The sequence below is a fragment of the Manacus vitellinus genome, unplaced genomic scaffold, assembly GCF_001715985.3.
Source record: "Manacus vitellinus isolate BGI_N305 unplaced genomic scaffold, ASM171598v3 scaffold_3_pilon, whole genome shotgun sequence".
Taxonomy (NCBI): domain Eukaryota; kingdom Metazoa; phylum Chordata; class Aves; order Passeriformes; family Pipridae; genus Manacus; species Manacus vitellinus.
The window spans coordinates 24,058,852-24,082,838 of record NW_021940535.1 but is presented as its reverse complement, the minus strand read 5'-3'; the positions used below and the strand labels follow the sequence as shown (position 1 = coordinate 24,082,838).

At 41.9% G+C, this 23,987-nt stretch overlaps 1 protein-coding gene across 1 annotated transcript in view; it reads right to left on the bottom strand.

The window, feature by feature from the left end:
• Positions 1–16,432: 16,432 nt before the first annotated feature.
• LOC103754588 (rap guanine nucleotide exchange factor 5) overlaps positions 16,433–23,987 on the bottom strand; it is a 62,521-nt gene continuing 54,966 nt past the window's right edge. The window contains exons 15-16 of the mRNA XM_029961810.1: positions 20,485–20,539; positions 16,433–17,148 (exon numbers count right to left, since the gene is read on the bottom strand). Of these exons, the coding sequence (XP_029817670.1) occupies positions 17,030–17,148; positions 20,485–20,539 (174 nt within the window). The 3' untranslated portion in view covers positions 16,433–17,029. The remainder of the gene's footprint in view (positions 17,149–20,484; positions 20,540–23,987) is intronic.

Sequence of the window (23,987 nt, the reverse complement as noted above, 5' to 3'; positions counted from 1 at the left end):
GAAGATGCAGGCTCTGTCGTAGTGGACATGAAGGGATTGAAAGTATAGAAATTAACATAGAAATTGCCAGTTTAATTAACTGAAAACCAGGTTTCAGTAATTTCACTGTTCACAGAACAAAGTATTTAATAAAGAAATTAGTATTCAGCAACTGAATGGTTTTATAATGGTGGGTTGAGGAGAAATGTACAGAAGTGAATTTTACTTAAAAATACTGTATTTTGCTAATGGAAATCTAGCTTTAGCCTTATTGGCAGCATTGACATTTGCAGTCACATTTATTAAGGAAACCATGTCCTCATGCAGAAACTGCAGGCAACTGCTGGCTAGCTTTAACCCCAGTAGTCAGTACTGTAGGTATTTTGTTAAAATTAAAGTCTTGGAAGCAGGAACAAGGAACTAATCTGAAAAGTTCTGAAAAAACTGCAGAACTGGTTGTGATCCTGATGCACTCCAGCAGAACATATTGAAGTTACTTTGCAAAAACCTGCTGTTTCAGGGAGCTGTGAGAGGCACCACACAAAGAAGCGGAAGGAAAAGAAGAAACAGAAGAGGAAAACAAACACTGTTGCCCTCCTTTCCCCAAAACAGAGGAAGGGCATCCAGAGGGTTGCCCTTACAGCTTGCTTGGATGAGATAAGCACAGCACCAATGAGTAATTTGGTGCAGAGCACTCCCTTTTGTCACTGCTCAAAAGGGTCATTAATCCCAGGAGTTTTGACTTTCTGATTTACTAGCAGATAATCTAATTTATAGAGTGGACACTATTCTTTAGCAAGCTTGCTGTACTGTGTTAACAATCCAGTTCCTGGCCCTTCACAAAAAGAAAGTACTTGTTTAATTTGATTATTTTTTTCCCTTAAAGATGTATACATGTATTTGTGTTGCACATATGTATAGGTTTTTCATCATAGCATCTAATTAACAAAAATCAATAATCTCTACTGAAAACAGACATCATTTTTATAAATACTGAAGAATCTCTGTCTTCTGGTGTGCGACATTTTAAGTGAGCAGCAGTTTGGATCTGAAAGCACCCAGCAGGATTTGTGCTGCATTAAGTATGAAAAATAAACCAAAAGAAGCAGTTCAATTTTCAATGTTGTCTGCAAACAGCGCCCTGCTAAATTACATGGAAATGGGCAGAAGGTTTGATATGCAATACTAAGAGAAAAATTCCCTCCAAAAATTAGAGGTGGCAGCAAAATCTCTCCTTATTTTCTTCTCTTAAAAACAATATATTGTCCTTGCTTTCCCCCTCCCCTCAAAAAATACCCTTTCTTTTTTCCTTTCCTGACACCCTTTAATTAATGTTCTTTTTGAGGTGACACTGCACACTATGTTTGTGTGGCTGAGTGGATGCCCACCCCTGCTGAGGGATGAGGCACCCTGTGGAGCACCAACAAAAAGCCCCAATGCCCGGCTGGGCTCCTATGAATAGCTCACCCTTTCTTTATTAAGATAAGAGATGTGTGAGCACCTGTGTGTGCTGGTTTAGGAGAGGGAGGAGATATGCAAATACAGATAGATGCAAATACAGTCTATTTACAGGAAAATTCAGAATGTTATAGATGTTGCTTAGCCCCAGATGGGTCATTATCCTTGTCTGAAAGCTGGCATGCAAAGGCTATCAATGTTTCTCAACCAAGGCCGCCACCACAGCAAAACAAAATGAACAGAAAATGCCAAAGAGGTGTGGGACCTGCTGCCCAGGACCTTGCCTGCCCTTAGGGCTGGTCTGGCATCCACCACTGGCTGTGGGAAAGCAGTAACCTCAGAGGCAATGGACCAACAGTGTGTGGCTGTGTAGCCAGGGCTATGCAGAAAGAGTCTAAGTTTCAAAAAGTAAATTTCTGCAGTAAAAGGTTAAAATCCAAAAGGCTGAGGAATACAAATGTGTTGCTGATGTCAACGGAGACTTGGTCAACAACTAAGTCACCTACACAAATTTATATGGATTGGTACTTAAAGCTAACACCATATTAGGTTTCAGACAGCAGTCCCAGCAGTAATTTTCTCCTGACACTGCATCTGATATGTTAACATGACAGACCATTCAAACAATGCTTTCTTCTCAACTTTCTTTCAGCTTAATTCTCATCATACCTGTAGACTCAAGAGGGTGCATGTCACCGAGACAGAGGTAAAACACAACTAATGCTGCTTGATGTGCAAGGAGACACTTTACCTGGGGCACTATGGTGCAGAGTCTTCAAGAATTCTAATACATATTAATAAAATAATTAAGTAATCTATATTTTAACTGTGCAAGCCTGTCAGTTGTAGGAGTATTATCTTGAAAGTAAACAGAAAAAAATTATCTGAACTAGCACTGCTGTAGTCATTCAAATTACACTGAAAACAAATTCCTGAGGATATATGATATGGAGCAGACCCCAAGTTCTTAGCTTTGCAAGAAATTTTAGGAACTCTGATCTAAATCTTTTGACCAGTTTCAAATGGAAGAAACAGAGCTTTGCTCTGTGTTAACAGAGCAAAGCTGCCCCTGCCACTCTGATGCCCGTGTGCTGGAAGAGATGTATGATATGGGTTGTGTACACTGAATTATACACCCCGTATTTCCATTATACAACCACCCTGTATTTTACCCTGGTGTGTATTTACCCTGTAACATCCTGTGGGTAGCTGTTAAAGTTCTGGAACCTTGGTTTAAGATCATTGTACCTCAATAACTACTGAACCAAATGTGAAGGAATCTGAATGATTTTCCATTCTTAACCAGAGCTCTTCATGCCTTTTTCAGTAAAGCCACACATGCAGAAAGCAGAAGCTGCAGTGGATTATTTCAGGATGCAGTGTGGCAACTGAAGGGCTGACCTGTGGTAAAGACCCTGGTCTGAGGGTCAGGGTGCAGAAATCCAACTCCCAATTGTGTCATACCCTGCAAGAGATATTTGAGACACATTAGCTAAAACTAGTACCATTAAAAATTCCAGAGGCTTTAAAGTTGGGGTTTGCCCCAAAAATCAGTGCTGGCTGTCAGCCAGGCCACCTATGCAGCACCAGACATTGGGGAGGGCATCTCCTGAGCAATGTGGGTGCTGACCACATGCAGAGCAGGAGGCAGAGGGCTCAGGAACAAGCAGCTGGGCACCCTGCTGAAAAGCGAGCGCCATTGCCACCCCACACACCCCACAGCACCTGCACTCCACACACCCCACAGAACCTGTACTCCTCTTATCAAATTAATAAACCTGATCCAGCAGTGCCAGTGCTCTCCATTTGGCACCTGTACCACGAGAATAGAGTGCCTAGAGGTGTGAAATGGGAGATTCCTTCTCCGTGGGAAGAAGATCAAAGCCGTATCTGACACCTCCTTGCAGCTTGCCTGAGAATGAAGCTCTTCTGCCAGTTCCCTTGATGCCAGTGGGAAAGACACAAAATTTGACTTTGTAAACCCAACTAATTTGACTTTTTAAACCCAGGTCCAAGTCCCTGGGCACTACCTCGGGCTGGGGAGTCCCAGAGGCTAGACCTGGCATCCACAGGACTTTGTGAGCCTCAGGCTGCAGCCGCTGAACAAATACAGACAGAGCTTGGAACACAGGGACCAAGCCCCAGGCTCCCCTTACCTCCCAACACACAGCCAAGAGCCTTACCAGGATGCAGAGTCTGGCTCCCTCTTGTGCTCTCTCCTTTTAACAAATTAATTTAGGAAATATGACACAGTGGAATATTTTTACCATGTGGTTTAAAAGCACGTCTAACCTAAGCCTGGGCCCCTCATGCACTCTGCTGTGAATCTGAAGTCACTCAGGTAAGGAATTCAGCTTCTCACTCATTTGGGCAAGCACCCATTTGGACCAAAAAAAAAAAAAAAAAAAGATGTGGAATGGATTGGTTTTCACATTTCTAATCTTTTTGCAAAAGACTTTCTATTACTGACAAGCTGCAGCTTGTGACCTGTCAGCCTGGGGTGCATTTGCACAGCCCAATAGGAACCACTTCTCTTCAGAAATCCCTGCTTCAGCTCTCTGGCAGCATATAAATTAGGAATTTCCAAGGGAAGAATCTGAAACGGTAAGACATGACATTTCTAGTGTTTTACAGAAGGTGTCATTGTTGTGCTGTTCCATTTGACAAATTTGTTTCCAGTGTTCAGCATGCTGCAAGTCACTTCAGAAAATTAATCTTCTCTCATTCTCATTCAGCTACAGTGTATCCCATACTAAGCTCAAGGTTAAATATTTCCTGTCACAGAATTTAACTATACATATACATAAATATCACAGGCTACTTCTCCACTCCATTTCCCTGTAAAAGATTAATCCTGTGTGTGTGTGTAATCTCACAGAATCTAACCTTAAGTCTCTGGTAATAAAAGTAAATCTCTGTTTTAACAAAGTATCAATAAAAAGCATGTTGGAAAGAGTGTGACACTCATTATAGAATGTTATCTGCACTCTTTTGCCATGTCCAGCATACATGTGCTTTGATCACAACACAGGTGCTTGACATACAGAGACTCCCGGGAACAAACGTGGTCCTGGGAACATGTTTAGCAGCCAGTAGGAGCCTGCTGGTTACCCCTATTCAGAGACATCACAGTGGTTATCACAAATACCCCAAAAATGATGCCTCTCTGAAGAATGCCTTACATCTTACTCACAGAATTAGAGTAGGGAAAATCATTAATGTATAAAAATAAAGATAGCCTAAAATAGCTTCTGCTATGATTGCCCAGGATGCCAAATACCCATATCTTACTGTGATGTTGCACACTTCTAGTTTAACCATCACAACCCACAGACACCTCTGCCACTAGTGTTGCTGTAGTTGTATCTGATATGATGCCTTTGTTCCAGTACTTTTGCTTCAAATGATTATGATGATGCCACTTCCCCAAATCAAATTCTTCCATAGACAGCCACCTCACAAATAAATGTTTTTTGACTCTCCATGTGCTTTCAGCAAAGCAAATGTGGAGCCAGGCCATAGAAGAGGAGCAGAATGAGGTGAGGACTAATTTTACCGGGGAGAATGGGCCGTTCAAGACCCAGCTACCGCATGAAGAAATAGAAAATGCTGATCCAGTTCCCTGCCAGAACTAAGATTTCTCTTCCCTTGTTTGCAGCTAGATTAAGGAAATAGTAAATACTGATCCACATGGTTTTCAAATACAGGATTTACCTGAGATCTCCCATGGACTGGGCATAAGTGCCTATAACTTTTGACAGCATAACTATAATATTGTATTGCGCTCTCCCATCTGAGAGAGGTTGAACATATACATTTTTGGAACTGCTCTTGCCAAGGTAAGAGCAGCTAAAATGCACTGCCAGCTCCCAGTCAAAGGGAACTTCAGTATAGATGGTACTCTCTCAAGCAAGGGAGCCCCTAGATGGCATTGAGAGACTCCTCTTTCACTCACCAACACTGAGCTGAGATGGGATTTTTCTTACCTATTTCTTTTTGTAAAAAAAAAAACCCCAAAACCAAAATGATCACTACACAAATTTCAGTTCACATTATTTGAACTTACTTCAATGTTATGTATTTGAACTCAAGACAGAAAATTTTATATGATTCCTTCCCAACTTGCTCCAGCTAGAACCATCACTTTGCTTAAAAGCCAAGCCAATACGTCTTTCTCAAAAAGTACACTTGTACCAGTTTGTGCAATAGCAGCTCTGCCTCGGGTTTGTGCCTGTATGGTATATTGAAGTTGTTTTGCCTGGTCAAACAACATTTAGGACCACCATAGCTCCTTTCTTCCTAGAGCACTTTGCTTACACTCCTTAAGAGAGCTTCAGAAAAGATGCTGTAAGGTAGTCCATTAGTCTTTACATTGTAAAATATCCAGAGTAGAAATAGGACTGATATTCTGTTCCCCTAATTGCTCTTTTCTCCATACAGTGGCTGAAGACATAAAAAGCAAGGAGGAAGAAAGCAAAAATTACTCCCTCTCCCACCTCCAATTAAATATAGAAAATGATGCTGCTGTTTTACTGGCAGCAATCAGTTAGGAACGGGGTAGCAGGAACAATAGGATATCGGTGTCATTTACAGAACTCCCAAATGGTCAGTCTCCTGCCTGAGACACTGAAAGACAATTCATCACCTTTGCAGGGTGTACAAAAAGTCAAGTGTGCCCACAAGTTGATTCCTTTGACCAGCAAAATTTCCACTGGGCAAGAACTGACATGCGTCATGCAAGATTTAGCTTCCTGCTGGCTGCAGAGCACCACAGCGATGAGGAGCAGTGCTGCAGCCTCCTGTTTTACCTCCCCTCATCTCTCCCAGTTGCCTGTTGAGTTCTCTCACAGACTTAATTATTTCTGAGCCTTTCATGACTCTTCCAGATTTGGTAAAAAATGTCTCAAGTATGTGGAAACCTAATAAAATTTAAGAAAGGGCAAAAAAATTGGACATTTTTCTTTAGAAACTAGGTTAAAACAACTTCTTTTCCCTCAACTGTATCACTAGTGAGTTCTTGCTCCCACAGGTACTGCCCGTGACTCCAGAAGTGACTGCTGCCATAAAGGAGAAAAAAGCTCAAAAGAAAAATCTATCAATCAACCGACAGTGCAACCCTGTGCACAAGACAGGACATAATTTTCTAGGTCAAGTTACCTGTTTTTCAGCCATAGTATGCGCTTGTTGGAATTCAATCTGAGATTCTGCAAACTAGGAATAAAAAAGTAGCCCTCTTCTTTCAGTGAAGTGATTCATAGAAAAACTAAACCAAACAAGCTACATGCTGGTAAAGCCCAAACCATTAAGAGCTGGTTGGTATCTTGGCAGAATAAGAGACCCAGTGAATAAGCCACTGTCATTGACAAGCCATTGAGGAAGATGAAAACAGTCAGGCTGGAGATGTGCCTACCTGTAGCAAGTGAGGAGGCCCCGCAGAGGAAACAGCCCCCAGAAAGAGGGGGATGTGTCTGCTGAAGCAGGTTGCTCCAAGGGGCCTGAGAAAGGTGCTGCACCTTTCTCCAGCTTCCAAAATGCCCCCTCCATGCTCGCAGTTGCAGATTGTGGCATCTATCTCCACGCACTTCATCTTCCCTGTGCATAAAGCCACTTCAGAGTATGCTTATCCAGCAGCCATCAGCCAGCATGGGGAATGGGTGGGGAAGCAGATAAGCAGGAGCTGTAGAAAGTTCAGCAGCTGGGACGGACACTCTACTTAAGAAGGGGAAGATTTTCTAAGTCACACTAATTTCCTCAAAAGAAAGTATGAAAAGCCTTAAAGTCCACAGAATAAACAGCTTGTGTAAGCAACACCTCAGCTGCTCTGCCAATCAGAAAATTGGGCAGTTCTCTGGAGACAGAGAGACCATGTGCAGCTGGCCAGGAGGAGTCTGTGCCCTGCCACAGTTCAGCTCCCAGTTGTCTCTATCAGCCTCTTGCCTCTTCTGCCTTCATTGGCTATTGTTCAGCACATAACTGGTTTAGTGAGCAAGAGAAGTGCTAAGAGATGGCTGAAGATCAATCTTCATGGTGTCCTAGCACTGTGTGACCTTGGCCAACTCTCTCTGCATCTCTCTGAAGTTTCATCACCTGTGAAATGGCAACTGCTCTCTGCCTCCTGGTGCCCTTAATTGGTGAGCATTTTCTCTTTGCCTTCAAAGCCCTCTGAGTGACACTAAATTAATAAGTTCTGTTGATGTTTCTTTTAGGTGCTGTTCAGGAGCACTTTTATTCCCCAGTCCAGGAAAGAGCAAGTGTCAGCAGTCCCTATTATGACCCCAGACTGTCACTGTGACCATAGTTGCAATATCAAAGTGACTAGTCTCTGGGGAAACCCACAATGAGCTGCACTCATTAAGCCCAGTGGTAGGGTAAAGCACAATTTCCAAGTTGTGTGTGCATCTGAAATAGGAGGTTTATTATGTAGAGGAGACTTGCCTTGGATATGACCATTTCCCAGGTGCATGATTCAGCTTGATGCACAGGCTCAGGAGCAGTTGCATCAACACAGTGGTGGGAATGACTGACTGGGGCTCTCCCTAGTCCCAACTCACAGCTGAAGTCAGCTCTTCATGAAGGCATTTCCTAAAGCACTTCCATAATAGATGTTTGGAGGCTTTTGCTGAGTGGGCAACATTTATCAAACGCTACAGCTTAAACAAGTATTTTACTCTTTTGGATACTTCTTCACAACTATATGATACGTCTGTGGTTAATTCACAGTCCTCCTATTTGCCAGGTCACAACAAAATCTGATTAATCTTGACTCTCTCCATAGACCCTACAGCCTGCAGCTGTCCCTGACTAACACCAGACATGTTCAGCCTTTCTGAATTTTGCTCACTTTAGCAGTCATTGGCTTATCAACCAGAAACTTATAACACAAATTACTCCAAAATGCCTCCCTGTCTTATCTATTCCTATTCCACAGCTTCCCTGTGACATCACGTGGCAGCTGCAGCTGGCTGGCCACAGCTGTGCTCATGGGGGTACCACTGACGTGGAGAACACAGCCACACACTATCACCAGACTGCCAGGAGCACTTGCACAACAGCACCTTCCAGAGAAAATCTACTCCTTGGGCTCACAAAACTGGTCCTTTGGTTAAACAGGGAATTCAGCCTCATGCCATTAAACCAGCAGGCAGGGGATTTGCTTGCTTTTGACAAACACGCCCAGACAGCTCTGCAGCATGTTTGGAGAAGCTGCCCCAGACCAAATGCTCACACTGCAGCCAACAGCTTTGGATGAGACGCTGACTCCAGGGGCTACCGACAGACGAGAAGGCAGCAGTCTTTATTCCTATTAGCATCTATCCTAAGTGAATGTGCACTCTCATCATAAAGCCTGAAAGTTAAATCCATGGGGAAACGTGCACAGAAGAGCTGAACAGATAATCCCATCAGTCCACTTAAATGGGCATCTGAGTCAACAAATCTAATAAACTGGGGTCAGTGGACCAGGCAGATGATAGAGGAGCCTCACCGCTGCATTACATCCTGCAGTCCCTTGAGGTCACACTGGCAGTTTTGATGCAATAAACTGGCTCTCCAGACACAGGATTTCACCACTAGATGTCAATGGTATCTGAGCTTTTGAAAGGGAAATACTGCTAAAAGCAGGTTAACTGCTGGAAAAGTTTGTTCCAGCTGACACCAGTTTTTGCTTCAACCAACCACAGTCAAGCCCTTTTCTTGGACAGGATGGTGATGTGGTCTTTGCAGAGATGCCCCCAATAAAAACTCTGCCTGTCTTGTAGTAACACATGGCTCCAGCAGTTTTTTGTCTGTTTATTTCTGGGAAATGATACCTACCTTCACCATGTTAGTATCTCTCAGTGTCCTCTGAAAACCTTAACATTTAGCCTAAGTCTTTCCTCATTTGCACTTGTATAAAGCCAGACCAAGTTCCCTGGAGTCACTCAAATTGCTTTGAGAAATAACTCAAGCTAGCAAAATGCACAGAATTAAATTTGATTGACTAAACTACATTATAGTCTTCAGCAGAAACTCTTATTTAAAAGTAAAGTGAATTACCTCACTTAATATTAAATAACCTCATCAAATAAGCAGTAAATTAGGGTCTAAATGAATTTCAGACACGTGTGAGTTTTCAGATTTGCATGTTATTTTCCCTTAGCAGTCCTCCCCTGTTCTACCTCTACTATGTTGGACTTGTTCAATTCATTTACCATCCTGTCTTATACCTCTCTTCTAGTTTCTACTATTACATCATCACCTACTTGGCCTTAGAAAGTGGCCTCCAACCAACAATGTGCCCTGAATCTGGAGCATGTAGCTATAGCCTTGAGCCAAGGTCAGTGCTGGCAACTGGTGTCAGCCACAACAGTTTTCATCCCTGTAAGTATGACAGGGCACCCAACACCCAGCAGCTCTGCTGGTCTCTGATGCTGCACCATAACCAGGGGACTGACCTTGTACGAAGCCCAGCTTTAGTAGCAGTTCACAGTTATTTGTGGCTTTAAAGTGTTTCAGTTTGGACAGAGAGACTATATTCTGTTTTATAGTGTAGCCAGAGACTCAGCCTGGCAACAGACGTTTGAGCATCCAGAGTTTTAAAAACCCAATGGAAATCAACCAAAGCTCAACTTGATTTCACACAGCCTTTCTAAATTAAAGGGAGAGACACCCTTATCACAGCAGCTAGCCTTGTTTTCATGAAAGTTTTTCCAAGCTGCTTGACATAATTTGAAGACTTCAAACTTTTGAGGGCTTTACGGCTGAAGGATTGTTATGTGGAGCTGCTGAACCAACTTTCTCAGCAGACCCTTGCCTGTACCAGAGTCGCTCCCATTGACAGGCACATTTGGCTGGGGGCAAGCCCACGCAGGAATCAAGTCCACATGACCTCAGCAGCAGCTTCACTGTGAAGCAATGAAACCTTTGCCTAGTGTTACGGAGAGCTCTCACAAACATTTGTCAGAAGCCTCTATAACTTACCAAGGAAGTGCTTGATCTGGGGCTTGATCCTCACCATCCTTTGTCATTTCTAGGTCTGAATCATCTCTGTTTACATTTGCTAGTAAATTCCCTCCAGCAAAGCACAGCTCTTTGCTTTCAAGCCATCTGTCACAGCTGGCTGTGCCTTTCCCAAGGGACACTTCACCACTTAGGTTAAATGGACAAGCACTGCCAGTGCTGTTTTTCACTGCTAAGTAACACTCTCATCTAAACCATTTCCCTGCAGAGGCAGCTCCACGATTAGCTCAGACAATGGCAAGATATTTCCTTTCCCTTATTTTTCTTTATAACCTTACCTGGAGCACTAACAGTTGTTCTGAAACAGCTCTTCCTATGCTGCAGGCAGGAAAGGACTTGCATTGGTATCAGCAACAGCAGGAGAACAAAACAAAAAGCTGCAAGTTTTAGAAGCCCTGACAACTTTCTGCAAGCCAATCCCTTTGAAAGATCAAGCAATCTATAACCTACGTCTATTGCACAAACCATCATTTAAGACCCATCTAATCAAGGCAGGCTGTCCTTCAGTGTGGTTTAGCTCACCTGATTCTGCTTAAAGACATCTTCGTGTCTTGCTTGTATACTTCTCCAAATTATGCTACTGAATCACATTTTCAGGTAAAAAGAATAAGTTCAGGTTTCCAATCAAATTTTATACTAAACTATGTTGATCCCCTATTTCTTAGGGCCTCCAGGACTGCTCTGACTTCTTACCACAGAGATGAGAGCTGAAACCTTACGAATAGGAACTAGAGGCACTAGGATTGTAAAGAGCACTAAAGGCAGCCCACAAAGACCTCTTGTTAGGAAACAACACTCTAAGTCCTACTTACAAGCCAACCCTGCACTACCCACCTCTCCCTGCAATGTAACCAAGGAGCCAAATATCCAGGTGCCATCAATCAGACCCATGCAGACAACACAAAAGAAGAGCTTCCCTCTCACCTGCTGCATTTGGGTGACCCCCTGAATGACTCTTGCCTTTCCTAACCCCAAAAGGAGGTTTTCCCTGGGTTTTAACTGCCTGGTTTCCCTAGGATTGTTGTGTTTTTCTAAATGGGGAAGACTGACTCTACCCTGAGGATTTTCCCTGGGGATATCAGACCTGAAAAAAGTCATCAGGACCCTTCAGAGTAAAGGAAGTTTTCCAAGGCTTTCAAGATCATGCCCCTTTCTCTCCCTGGCATAGGAAAGGAATGGAGAAAAACATGTTGAAGATCCAAAGATCTTCTTCCAGACAAGAGGGAATGCAGAACACTTCTCTCCTTGCTTCAACAGTTGTTCATTTGGCCCACCATTACAGGCCTCCTCAGTTCTCTGGACTTTATTAATTATCTTGCATGATTCTTTTAACTCTGATACAACTACAAGCATTTCACAGTATTATTGTAGCCATGCATGGAGGGTGCCATCACACAAGTCTCCAGTGTGAAATGGTGAACACTGTAGCTGTGGAGCCAGAGGAAGACTTACCTTTTTTTGGGTTTTGTTATGTGCGCAACTCAGCTGCCACACCCACGGCAAAAGACAGCAGGACTCAGGGGCATATGCTCTGGGTGGCATGAAAGTCTGTTGGTGTGTGAAACACAGCAAATATTCAGGAGGTTTGTTTTTCCAGTTGAATGCTTCCTCCTACTGAGAAGAGGAAGTCACTTTTACACAGTGTAGAGCAGTTGTCCCCATGCAGGTCAGTCCTGCTCTGCACAGAGGGCAGTGCTGGCCCCCAAGCAAACTGCTCCCACCTGCTGTCTATCACAGTCATACAGCTCCTAAAGGAATGACTCAGCACAAGCCTCTCCGAATACTTCAGTTAAAATTCAGAGACCACTGAGCAGACTAAATGGCAGCCCTTTGCCAATCAAGATCTTTTTGGTGGACAGGGATAGAGGAACCCTTGTTTGAATAGTTTAGCAAGATGGTCTGAAGGGACAACATCTGCAGTGCAGCAGCCTCATCTTGTGGTTCTTCTAGCACAGCTGGAGCTGTAAGGCAGCTATCCTCAGCTCTACACTCTCCCATTTGCAAATCATCTTAAAGATACCATCACTCTAGCTTCTTATGAAAATCTCCCAGCACGGCTGATGGATGGAAGGAGAGCCCTTTGGTGCAAAGTTAGTTGCTTGCATGTAGCCACATGTGGCAATAGGTTAAGGAGACTCTCCTCTGATCTTCTGGGCTACATTGTGGAGAGCAATGATATACAAAAAAGGGGAGTGATAAACAGCTGGGACTGTAAATTCTTCAGCTTGTGCAACTGGATCTAGAAAAGGATGTCTGTCTGTAATGTTTCTTTAAACATCATTACAGAGAAGTGTCAACAATTTAGGCTTGTTTTAAATACTAATATTAAAATTCACCCTATCTGTATATTAACGCTGGCACTTTGTAGGTCAGGCTTAAGACTCCTTAAGGTGCAGGCACTCAGAGGATTAAGTACTGCCAATTTGTAAAGCACTTTCAACAGACATCACACTACTAAGTACCAGGTGTTATTTCTGTTTGAAATAGCCAGGTTTGGCTTACTGGTTCCTAGGGTTTGCAAGGGGAAAGGATGGAAGGACAGGGCAAGCCTCAGCTGTGTTACAGTGCACTTGTAGCCCATCTTGAGCTTTGCATTCCCTGCTGCAGACGAGCCCAGAGGAAGGAGAGGAAACAGCACCATCAGGGATGACTGATGACAGGGAAAGCATTTGCTGTCCTCAGTGAGAGGATCAAGTGCCAATAAGCAGCCTCCAGAGGATATGAAGACAGATTTACTCCTCCCCTCCCCCACAGGGACTTCTCATGGCAGCTCGAGGCCCCTCTTTGACTGCGCTGTGATGACAGGGCACAGCTGAGACCCCATTAACATCATTCCTGCTTTGAAACATTGGTACCAGCAAATCTGACTGACCAGAGATATACGAGCAGCTCTGAATGGGGTCAGGCTCCTGAGCCTCTATGTGAGTCTGCATCCACCTCAAAAAAAGCAGTGAGGGTTTGTGGAACTGAATGACTGGAAGTAAAATATTCCATATAGGAACAATAAGTATGTGTGGTAGGCATGAAGGCACAGAGCCCAGACTTCATTAAGGTAGTTTTTATATTTTGAAAAGCAATATTAAAAAACACTGGAAAATGCAAGATAAACATAACAGTTGCTTCTACAAGTTTTAACCTTGTATTGCTTGGCCATTTTGACATATAAATTATTGCTTACTAGCTCTCATAAATACACGACACAATAATATGTACAGGCAAACAAGCATGAAATATGCAAAGGAAAACATTGGCAACATTGATTCTGGCAAATCAGATTATTTCATACATACCAGGTCTCATAATGGTGGATAACTACTAGCTGTAGTCCCTGAGAAGTCAGGTAAATACCTTGATTTGGGGGCTTCTATTTTATTACTTTTAATGCAAGCTGACACCATTATGGCACTCAGAGAGAACAGGCAGGTGTTCTTACCTCAGCTCATTGACTTCATCCCAGTGTTTAACAGTGTATAAGATGACAATAAATAGGCTATGCAAATAAATATTACTCTGCTAAAATGTTTAGTATTTACATCTTTCTTTTTTTTTGCCACTGTTATGCAAATGAAATTTATTACTATCCAAGATGGTGCTGGAATCAACAAGCTGTGTCATAGAAACATCTAAATTTGTTGCAACAAAATCCCACATCAAAGAGGTAAAAAGTGACATAGCTCCTTCCTTTGTTATGTATAACTGATCCTCCTAGCTACTATAAAAAAATTGCAGAGTATTTAAGCCTAGGTGTGACTGTGATAAACCAAATTTACAAGATTTATTAGATTTTATCCTATGTAACCTAATTGCATTATTGAAGGATGTAAAAAAAAAATAAATCACAATATCACCAGTGCTGGACCCTGGCAGAGGCTCTATAGTATTATCCTTCCCTTTCACAGGGTTTACTCGTAGTTCTTCTCCCAGCCACCTCACCTTCAAACTGCTTGCCAGTCTGCAGCAAAGCTCTGCAATACTTCACCTGTTGAAAGAAGTCTCTGAAGAGCCTTTTTTTAAATTAGACATTAGCTACAGGTTAAGGCTATTTGCCTTTCTTTTATGGTAACAGTTAAAAGGTCCATATTTTCAACGTGAAATTGATGCAGACATGTTGGACCCTGCGACCAGAAATTTGTATCCAAGTTATACAGGCCACTATAAAAACTAGTTTTTAAAGTTACAAACAGTAGTCTAACATAGATAACAAGGTTAATTCTGGCTATATGCCTTCAAACCGATTTTATGCCAGCTGCAAGGGGTAGACAACAGCCGATTTAGCGTGAAATTACAGTGGTGCAGATAGCCAACACCTCAGCTGGCTTGAAGCCTACTGGTACAAGTTAACCCATCCCTTTACTTCATTTTGAATTGGCAGAGTGAGGAGCCTTCAAGGTCACTCTAGCAGGCTTTCAAATCAAAGCCACAGCACAGAGTCATTGTTATTCCCCCCCCCTTTTGTTTCCTTGTCTTTTATTCTTCTCTGGCATCACTGTTGCTTCATCAGCAGTAACTACCCAAAACTATCACAGAGCCAAATGCAGTGAACTGAGAAACAGTGTCACTTTCTCACCCTGAATACCTTCTAATCCTCCCTCTCCCACAGATTTCAAGAGAACAATTTGTGGACTAAAGAGTTACACCACATGAGCAGAAGCATGGTCTACGTACAGGCTCCTAAAAATAATGCCACACTAAAAAACAATTCACAAGGGGGAGCTCAAAACTCAGGAAACTACCCAGGTAATGCAGTTAGGGTGGGAATTCTGAGTGTTGTAGCCAGAGGAAGAACTGCAATAACACAAGCAACAAATTGCATCTGGTTTTTGTTCTTACATTGCAAAAAGGTGCCCACCACAGCTAGTATCTTCATCTGAACAGTTTTGGTCTGTTTGCACTAAAGAGTTATTTACAATATGTGCAGTCACATCTACAGAAGAACATAGGAAATTTTTACTCCATGGCCAGCAAGAGTTTATTTTTTTTTCTTTTTACTGGGTAAAAAGAAGACTTTTTTTCTAAAAAAAAAAAAAATCATATAGTATTTGATAATAATAACAAAGTACAAGCAAATACATTTCTGAAACATCTGTTTCCTTTACAATAGATCTATACAATATTTCACAGATGGGAAAACTGAATGCATTCTACAGATTCCCCCACGGACTACTTGTTAAAGCTGCTTTTTTAAAATCCCTTTAAACCAGAGATAACACAATGATGAAGAGCATGCTACTTCAGTATTCCCATATTTTAGTAAATGAGCATTTTCTTGGAAGTCTTCCTCATGTGGAAAACATACAATAGAGATGGGCAAGCGATGCTATGTATCCTCCCTGCTGTGCAAAAGGACTGTTGCCATGAGTCAGTGTACAAACACGTGCCAGACCGTGCAGCACTCTGCACACTGCCTGCAGCATTCACTAGGTTATTTCAGGGCAACTTCTTAGCACTGAAAACCAGAGCTATGGTTATGATGGTGCTTGAGATGTAGGTCAACTGTAGACAAGACTTTAGAAATGCTGCCTCAGTACATGCCCAGATGTAGTACTTGTAGCTACATGAGAACTGGCTAGGAGAAGGGTATGAGAGGGACAAAAGCAGTAAAGGGACCCTGATGCTGAGAGCTCAGTGTGTATGCAGGCAATTACAGTGGTACCCTGTAAGGTGCACCTTTCTGTTCTTTAAAAACTAGAAGCATGTGCAAGTTAGGTGAAGTTTTACCTGCTGAAATGGTATTTCCAGGAGATGAGTTAGGAATATAGGTGGATCTAGGCATTGCCTCTGAATAGACATCAAAGAGGCTGTAATCCAAGCAGAAAACAAAGCTTCTGCTATAATAATTTATAACGTGTTAACTGCAGGACCCAGTGCTAAATCTGAGATAACTGAAAAGGAAGAAAATAACATGTTTTCAGTATACAAACAACTGTGTCCATGGATTGCAATGAAAGTGGATTGGCTCTTACAGTGTGGATGAACAGGTTCTTAAAGGGACCGTAACAGCATGGACTGTTTACTGCTGATCTCCACAACACGACACACACTTGAGTTTCATCTGGTTGCGCTGCCTTGTTATATTCCCATCCTTGGTTGTTTGCACTTATCTCAAATATGATGCTCCAGTGGACTCAGAGGAACTGCAGAGATTGCACATTATTTTTGGCAACAATACTTTGGCAGCCTTGAATTAGTGAGGTACATATGTGGTGAACTGGGAATCAATCCCCTTGCGGCATGTTGCTTGCTGAAATGTTTTGCTGCTGTGACATGATGATTCCTTTCATTCTAATACTGGCAGAATCTGCATTGAAAGCTACACAGGACCAAACAATATTTTCACAGAAACCAAGCTCCTGAGTTCAAAGGACGCTGCTCCGCTCCCTCACATCCCAGTGACCAGTGGGAATGGCACCAAGCTTGCCCTGCAACTCTGTGAGCAGCTCCTTTGCTGGCTCTTGCCTGATTTTCCTGCGCATGTTGTGTGAGCTACTGATAAAACTCAGTAAACTGTTCTTATATAGGGAAGCAACATGCTTGGCATAAACATTCACTTAATTCAAAGTGCTGCAGTTACAAGGTTATAGGAAGCTGTGTACGCTCACACTCGTGGCTCTATCCTGTGAGAAAGCTCAAACAGAGCTTGCTGGTTGTCGATGACATGCAGGTGATGGACATATGGCTTCAGCTCATGATGCTCTTTCGAAGGAACTTCATTGCCTGCAAGACAGGAGAAAGAGGATGGATCAGAAAGCTGTGCCTTGCCTGCTTCTCTGTCCTGTGTTGCAAAGTCACTGGTGTGCCATGTGTCAGGTGCTAGACAGTCACAAGAAAGACAGACAGTAATCTTATGCAAAACCTTATGCATTGCACTTCAACAGTAATGCTGTTTAAGTGCAATACATAAGGTAACAGCTTGATAGAGAAAAGAGAAGAAATACATACGCAGTGCTGAGCAGCCAGCATGCACAAAGAAGGGACAAGTGGACAGCAAGAAGCTGACTCTTCCCAAGAGGAAGACTTACTCCTGCTGGCAGTACAGGCAGTCCAATTCTCTGTTAAGGGTTTCCTTTGTGCTGCTCTTGCAGCACAGCGGAGCCTTAAGCATGGGTGGGCATGCTTAACAGGGCCTTAAGCATGGGTGGGCATGCATGGGACTCTAACTTTTAAAAAATCTTAACACAAGTTCAGAAGGCAGCAGGCCCTGGATGAGTGTCTTCAGAGCCGGTGAAAGGTGACAGCACAGCAGATGGATATGAAAGCTCTTCAAAGTTGCTCTGACAGGCTCTCACGTTTTGATCTGTTATGCTTTTGATTTCTGATCTAGTAACAGAGGCAAGAGTCATGCTGTCATTTCATGGGAGTTTACACAGCAAGAGGAATTAGCTGTGTAACAGACAAACTGAAGGGTGGCTTCAATGGCAGATGTTTTCTGTTACAAGCTTTATGCCCATCATGGGCTTGTGGGAACTCGTTGTCTGTGAAATGCTCCACCATGGCTGGTACTAGCAGAAGTGGAAAAGGAAAAACTAAGCCCATGGCCACGAGATCCATCAAGACAGGCAGAGAAAGCAACACTGATGACTGCTGACAAATGAGCAAAGGTGGAAAGCTCGCTTCTAGTCCATGTCCTCAAGGAATTTTTAATATTACCATAAATGGACAAAGAAAACTCCTCAAAATTCCCTGAACCAATTAGCTTAACTCACACACTTCCTCCTTCTCCTTTGTTTTATTATCACCCTTTTCTCCACACTCTCCAGCTATACGAGGTTTCCAGGAATCAACCATCTCTTGTTTCTGAAGATCACTGCATGATGCTGTGTGGGTAACATGGGATGTGAATGCAGCCAGTTCTGCATGTGGCTGCTAACAGGGTTCCTGGGCAACTATTTTAAAGAGCTATTTTGGAGCAGCCATCTAACTTGAGCAATGTCAGAGAGAACAGGACAATGCAATAAATCTGTGTCAGAACACAGAAATGACCTTTTTGTTCTGAGGGAACAGGATCTCAGCAGCTGTGCTGAACATACTGAAAAACATTTGTATTTCTCATTAACACCTCAAATGACAAAAGCTTGAATTACGTTATTTTCTAGGGCTGTTTTTTCTCACTTTGGAAATGCTATTATTTGTTTTCAGCATTTAGGACATAAACATGTTATTTCCATTAAAAAGGCATTTCAGTCTTACTTGGAACCTAACCAGTTTCTAATCCAGAAACACTTTGGCCTGCAAGCTTAATACACATGATACAGTTCATAAACAATAATAATATTCCTTGCTTAGTTTTGTTTGAATTCTTTCCTACAGTGAGATGCCTGCTGCTCTTAAGCCAATCTGGGAATTGATGCAGTAGAAAGACTCACATTTCTGAGAGCAAAATAAGCCCACTAGAAAAGGAAACTGTCCATAAAGTCTCAATAAATATTCAGTGAATTCATTTCATGCCTAAATGAATTTAAGGAAAAAAAGTGCCTACAGGGATGTCTGTATAAACTGCTTTTTAAATGCCAGCTTCACAATAAATCAAGTCTGTAGCAAAATAAAATAACAATCACGTACTTCAAACTACCAGATTATATGGTAAATCTCAGGTATTAACCTTGGATTTCTGTTGCAAGACTTAGAAAACCACTTGGAAAAAGAAAAGGCAAAAATGTGATGAAAGATGTGCAGAGAAGGTGCAAAAAAACCCTCACACCATTAGAAGGAACCAGTGCTACATTTTATAATGCCAAATAAGAGATATTTTCATTTACAGGCATGGTTTGGATTAACCAATATTTCCTTCATTATCTGAAAAAAAGATAAAAGGCTCAAGGCACATCTTGCTCCTTCTCTCCCTCTCCCTCTCTTATACATATATCTCAAAATAATACAGGAACCATAATTCTCAAAGGTACCTGTATTTATACACAAAATGATTATTATTCTTTTTGCTGCTGCCCATACTGACAGCTGTTGAAAATTCAGCTGGAAAAAAAAAATGATTCAGACTCTGTTTTCCCCAAGGCTGCAGCACAGTTCTGAACTCGTCTTTGAAAAAGAGGTTTTAGTGGCCTCAATAAATGACATGTTTACTAGGTTTGGCTTAAAAACTAACCACTTCCTAAAGTAGTGTTGCTTTTGTCCCCTTCCTGTATTTAACCTCTCCACAGAGAATAAGAAACTCTGAGAAGGAGAAAGTGAGGTTTCTCCTCTGTGAGCAGTGGAACACAGCAAGCTGGGTTCTTCTGACTTGGTCCCTTAGGGTTGGATTCTCTGGAGGCCAGCAAGGCAGAAACAAAATGAAACAAAACAAAACAAACAAACAAACAAAGCAAATAAAAAGAAGTCTTCTATGCAGCTGAGGCACTCACAACTGTTCCCATCAGCATAGATCCTCCAGTGTCTAAAGCAGACAGACTTTTATTTGCAGCTTCCCCTAGCACAGGTACTAACACAACACCCCCCATTTCTTTCTACTCCACTTTTGTGAAACCCACAGAATCTTCATACCTTCTGAACTTCTCCAATTTTGTGAAATGACATTAGGAACCCAAAATAAGCAAACAGTTGTTCTTGGTGAAAAGCCAAGTGAAAAGCTGTGGTGATTAATGCCATCTTTTAGCTACTGGAAGCCAAGACAGCTGTGAATCCATTACCAAAACACACAGACTGGCAGGAGATTGAGTTAACTTGGTCATAGCTGGGAAAGGGAGAAACAGCAGCATACACCAGAGGCCTCCATTATTAAGTACAGCTGGCACAGATCTTACACAGGGTTTTTAAGAGGTAGTAATTTTTGTAGGAAAATAATTTATTAAAGTTTGGAAGCTGTTTCTACAAACATTTTGTAAAGTAAAACTGCATCCATTTCTGTTATGCTGATCTTCCAACAACTATGCCCTCTCTTGCCAATTGGTTAAATAATTGTTGTCCACATTTTGCTGCTGTAGTAAACATGAGCAACTGAAAAGGAAACAGAGGAAAAATACCAAAACAAAACAAAACAACCAACAAACCCTCAAGGGCGTACAAATGCAAAATAAGTAGGAAGTTTTGGCTACTCACCAAATTGGTTATTTCTGCAATGTCTCAAAGACCGAACAGTGTCTGCAATCATGTGCTGCAAAGAAAAGGCAAAAAACATTAGTGCGAAAACCTGAGACAGATTCTGTCATTAGAAAAGCCTGAGAAATCTCCTTGCCCTACACTGTACAGCAAAAAGAAACTGTAATAAGGTAGAAAATGAAGACAGCAGGAGAAACTTTGCTCTTTATCTTAGTGATACCATTTGATGAAACAGGGTTACTCTAGATGTCTTCTTGGTACCACCCTGATTAAATGAGAACAATTCCTTAAGAGCCCATGGGAAGTGGTCATGGAAAATAATCAAACAATTGCTCATTTTTGTTCCAGTGACTTTTATTAAACTGAAAGCCTACAGCAAGGAAGTCCTGTGGACTGGGTGAGTCCTCAGAGCTCAACCCCAGCTTTAGTGCATTATCCAGGATATTCTGTAGTCTGCAACCTCTCCGTCTGTCTCCACATGTTGTATAATTAGACTATAAGCCTCTTTGTGGCACAGACTACACCCCTTGGCATATACTTGTATAATGCCTAGCACAATCAGGTACCAGTATCAGCTAGGCAGTTTTCTGCAGTATAACCAGCACAAAAAAAAAGCAGCCCGTAACCTAAGTGCTGCAGAGCAAGCACCCTGACATCTCCGCAGGCATGTACCAAATAAGACTATCCTGTAGGTATGCTATTTTAACAAAAGCTGGTGCTAACAGGGATATTGGATCTTCACTTAGATTACGCAGAAGAAATAAAGGATTTAAGTTCAGTTTGTCATTCAGGCTCAGGTCTTCGACTTACAAAAACTGGGACTGTTCACTACAAATCAGTGGAGTGAGTTCATTTTCCCTAGATACTACCCATAAAGTTCTTAAACCATTACTTTTCCTAATTTCACTGCTTCTGTGGCAAGTCTTCACCAAATCTAGTAATTAATTGAAGCAAATTGCAGTTATCAGGCATGATCTGATAGCTCATGCAAACAGCTAATGCTCTTCTCATATCTCCCTCAAAAATCATCAGAGGTGGAAAGGATTAACTCTCTTGAGCAGACTATGTTTAAGACCAGAACGATGCAGAACAGCTCATCTCTCAACCCCCGGGAGAGGTTTACAAGGCTTCTCCCCAGAAAAGCTTATCACAAGAGCACGTTTAATGGAAACTTCATATTCCTTTCATCAGTGAATCAAAATAATTTTTCTTGTTACCCGCTGTGATTCATTTGCCATGAAATCACGAATCTCTTGTGCTGATGTCCTTGCACTGTTTATAATGAAGTTCTAATGAGATGATCTAGATTTCCTGATCAATAGTGTGAGTACTGGGAGAGCTACAACTTCCACCAATGCTGCTACTGTGATGTTTTCCAGCATTTCCCTTCGCATTTGGATTTTAGAAGTAAGAGAGGCCCTACTATCACAGACACTGTAACTTTTTGCTGTTTCTTCTTTGTAGTCAGTCAGTGTGAGGGTCCATCCCAAGATCAGCTTCTGGAGGTGATGCTCTGGTAAGGGAAGAACCTCTTTGTGGAACACTTCAAGCAGAATCCCAAATCTCCCGGCTTTAGTAGCCTAATTAGGAATTTCTCTCTGTTTTCAGCTCTCTGGGATCCAAAAGCAATACAGAAAATCAGCCAATTTATCTGCAAAGCAAATGCTATCTCCTGGCTGTTTAAACAGGTGCGTGCATACTGTTAGTGTGATGAGTAACACACCTTTAACTGCAAAAACTCAGGCTTGAGGGTTGCATAGATATTCGGGGGGTGGGGGTTGAGAACCCTCAGCTGCAGCACACAGTCCTTACAGATGAAGGTGCTAGGTAAGCTGGTGCTATCAAAAATGGTAATGGCCACTGACCTGTATTAGAGTTTGCTGAAGTGTGTATAAGATATGTCATTGCTAAGATATGGCTGGTGGCTGACTGGAGAAAAAACCCTGAAGAAACCGCCTTTCGGTGGTTTCTGACCAAGCAGCTCAGAAAATACCATGGAAGCACCTTGAGATGTAACAGCATAAGACCATATTTTCATTTATTCCTTCAGATTCAGTTGAGGAAGTAAGTATGGTACCAAAAATCAACCTAATGCTCCTGTAGACTAGATTTTACCTAAAATGGAGTTAAATAAGCCACAACAATCCCTTCACTTTTTGCTAAAGCTAGGTAACATTCCTGAGACAAAAGATCATTTCACTTTCTTCTCTTTGCAAATTTCCTTCTTTATATTTTGAATTAACTTTGTCTCCACTGCAATCACATCATGTCAAATCAAATTCAGTCATGGTAGGGTTGTTGAGGTCCAAGAATATAAAAGAAGCGGGGACTGTAGGGAGAAATAAGATCTTTTATTAAACCAACTAACATAGTTGGAAAAAATAATGGCTCAAACTGACAAGTCCTCCTTCAGACGAGATGTTCAATGCAAAAATGAAATATTTCAAAATACTGATCCAAACAGAGACACAAGAAACCATCTTTGTGTTGATATTCATAAGTAGAAACTCTACTCATTTATAACAGTAAGTTCCTTCCCCAAAGCAGTAATCTGCTATGGTAGAATAATTCTTTTATTCTTTTTCTGCAACAGCAAATTTGCAGGTGAGGTTCAGTGGCTTGATCCAAACCCAGCAGGAGTTAATGTCAATAGTAATTTTTCTCAGCAAAGGCCAGAAAGTGCTCAGCACTTCAGTGTTCAGTGCAGAATACCAAGGAAGACATTGTTCTTTGGGACAAAGCCCTTATAATTAGAAAAGAAACATGGCCTGATGTATATGTGATAATGTGTGATGCATCTTGTTAGTTCATGCCCACTGACTAAATCCCTTAACATTCAAATGAGCCAGTGTAATACCAGTGCACTGCCTGAGTTTCCACTACACTGATATTTAAATCTCTCCTAAGCCCTTACTTCCTAAGCTTGCACTATTGCCTTCATTCATATGTACACAGGGCTGCAGGAGACAGCTCGTTTCTGAGAGCGTGATCTGACTAATAATTTGGAGGAAGTGTCAATCTGAATAACCCTTACCCCACGACCATCACCTCAGACTCTCCCCCCTGCCATTTAAAATGCCCATTATCCATTTGAATGGAAAAGGTGAAATCCTGGCTCACTGAAGTCAATTAGCAAAGCTCTCACTGCCTCTGGAGACACAATGGTGACAGGAAGGACTGGAATTCTCACCCAGCAAGCCCAGCATACATTAACCATATACATGATTAAACAACAAACAAACAAACAAACAAGGTCTGCTAAGACTGAAACAAGAATTAGATCCTACATATTCACTAAACAAATATATGGGCCAGTGGGGGGATTTTAGTAACAATTATTGTGCATCAAGGGCTAGTTTAATTTACATGTTAATTGGATGTACTTCCAAGAGGCAATGAAGAAGAACATGCTAATGAGTTTTATGCAAACACCTAAAGGTCAAATAGTTAATGGACTTGGGACAAGAAAACCCTTCGTTAAATGCAAATCAGTGTTCTCCTAA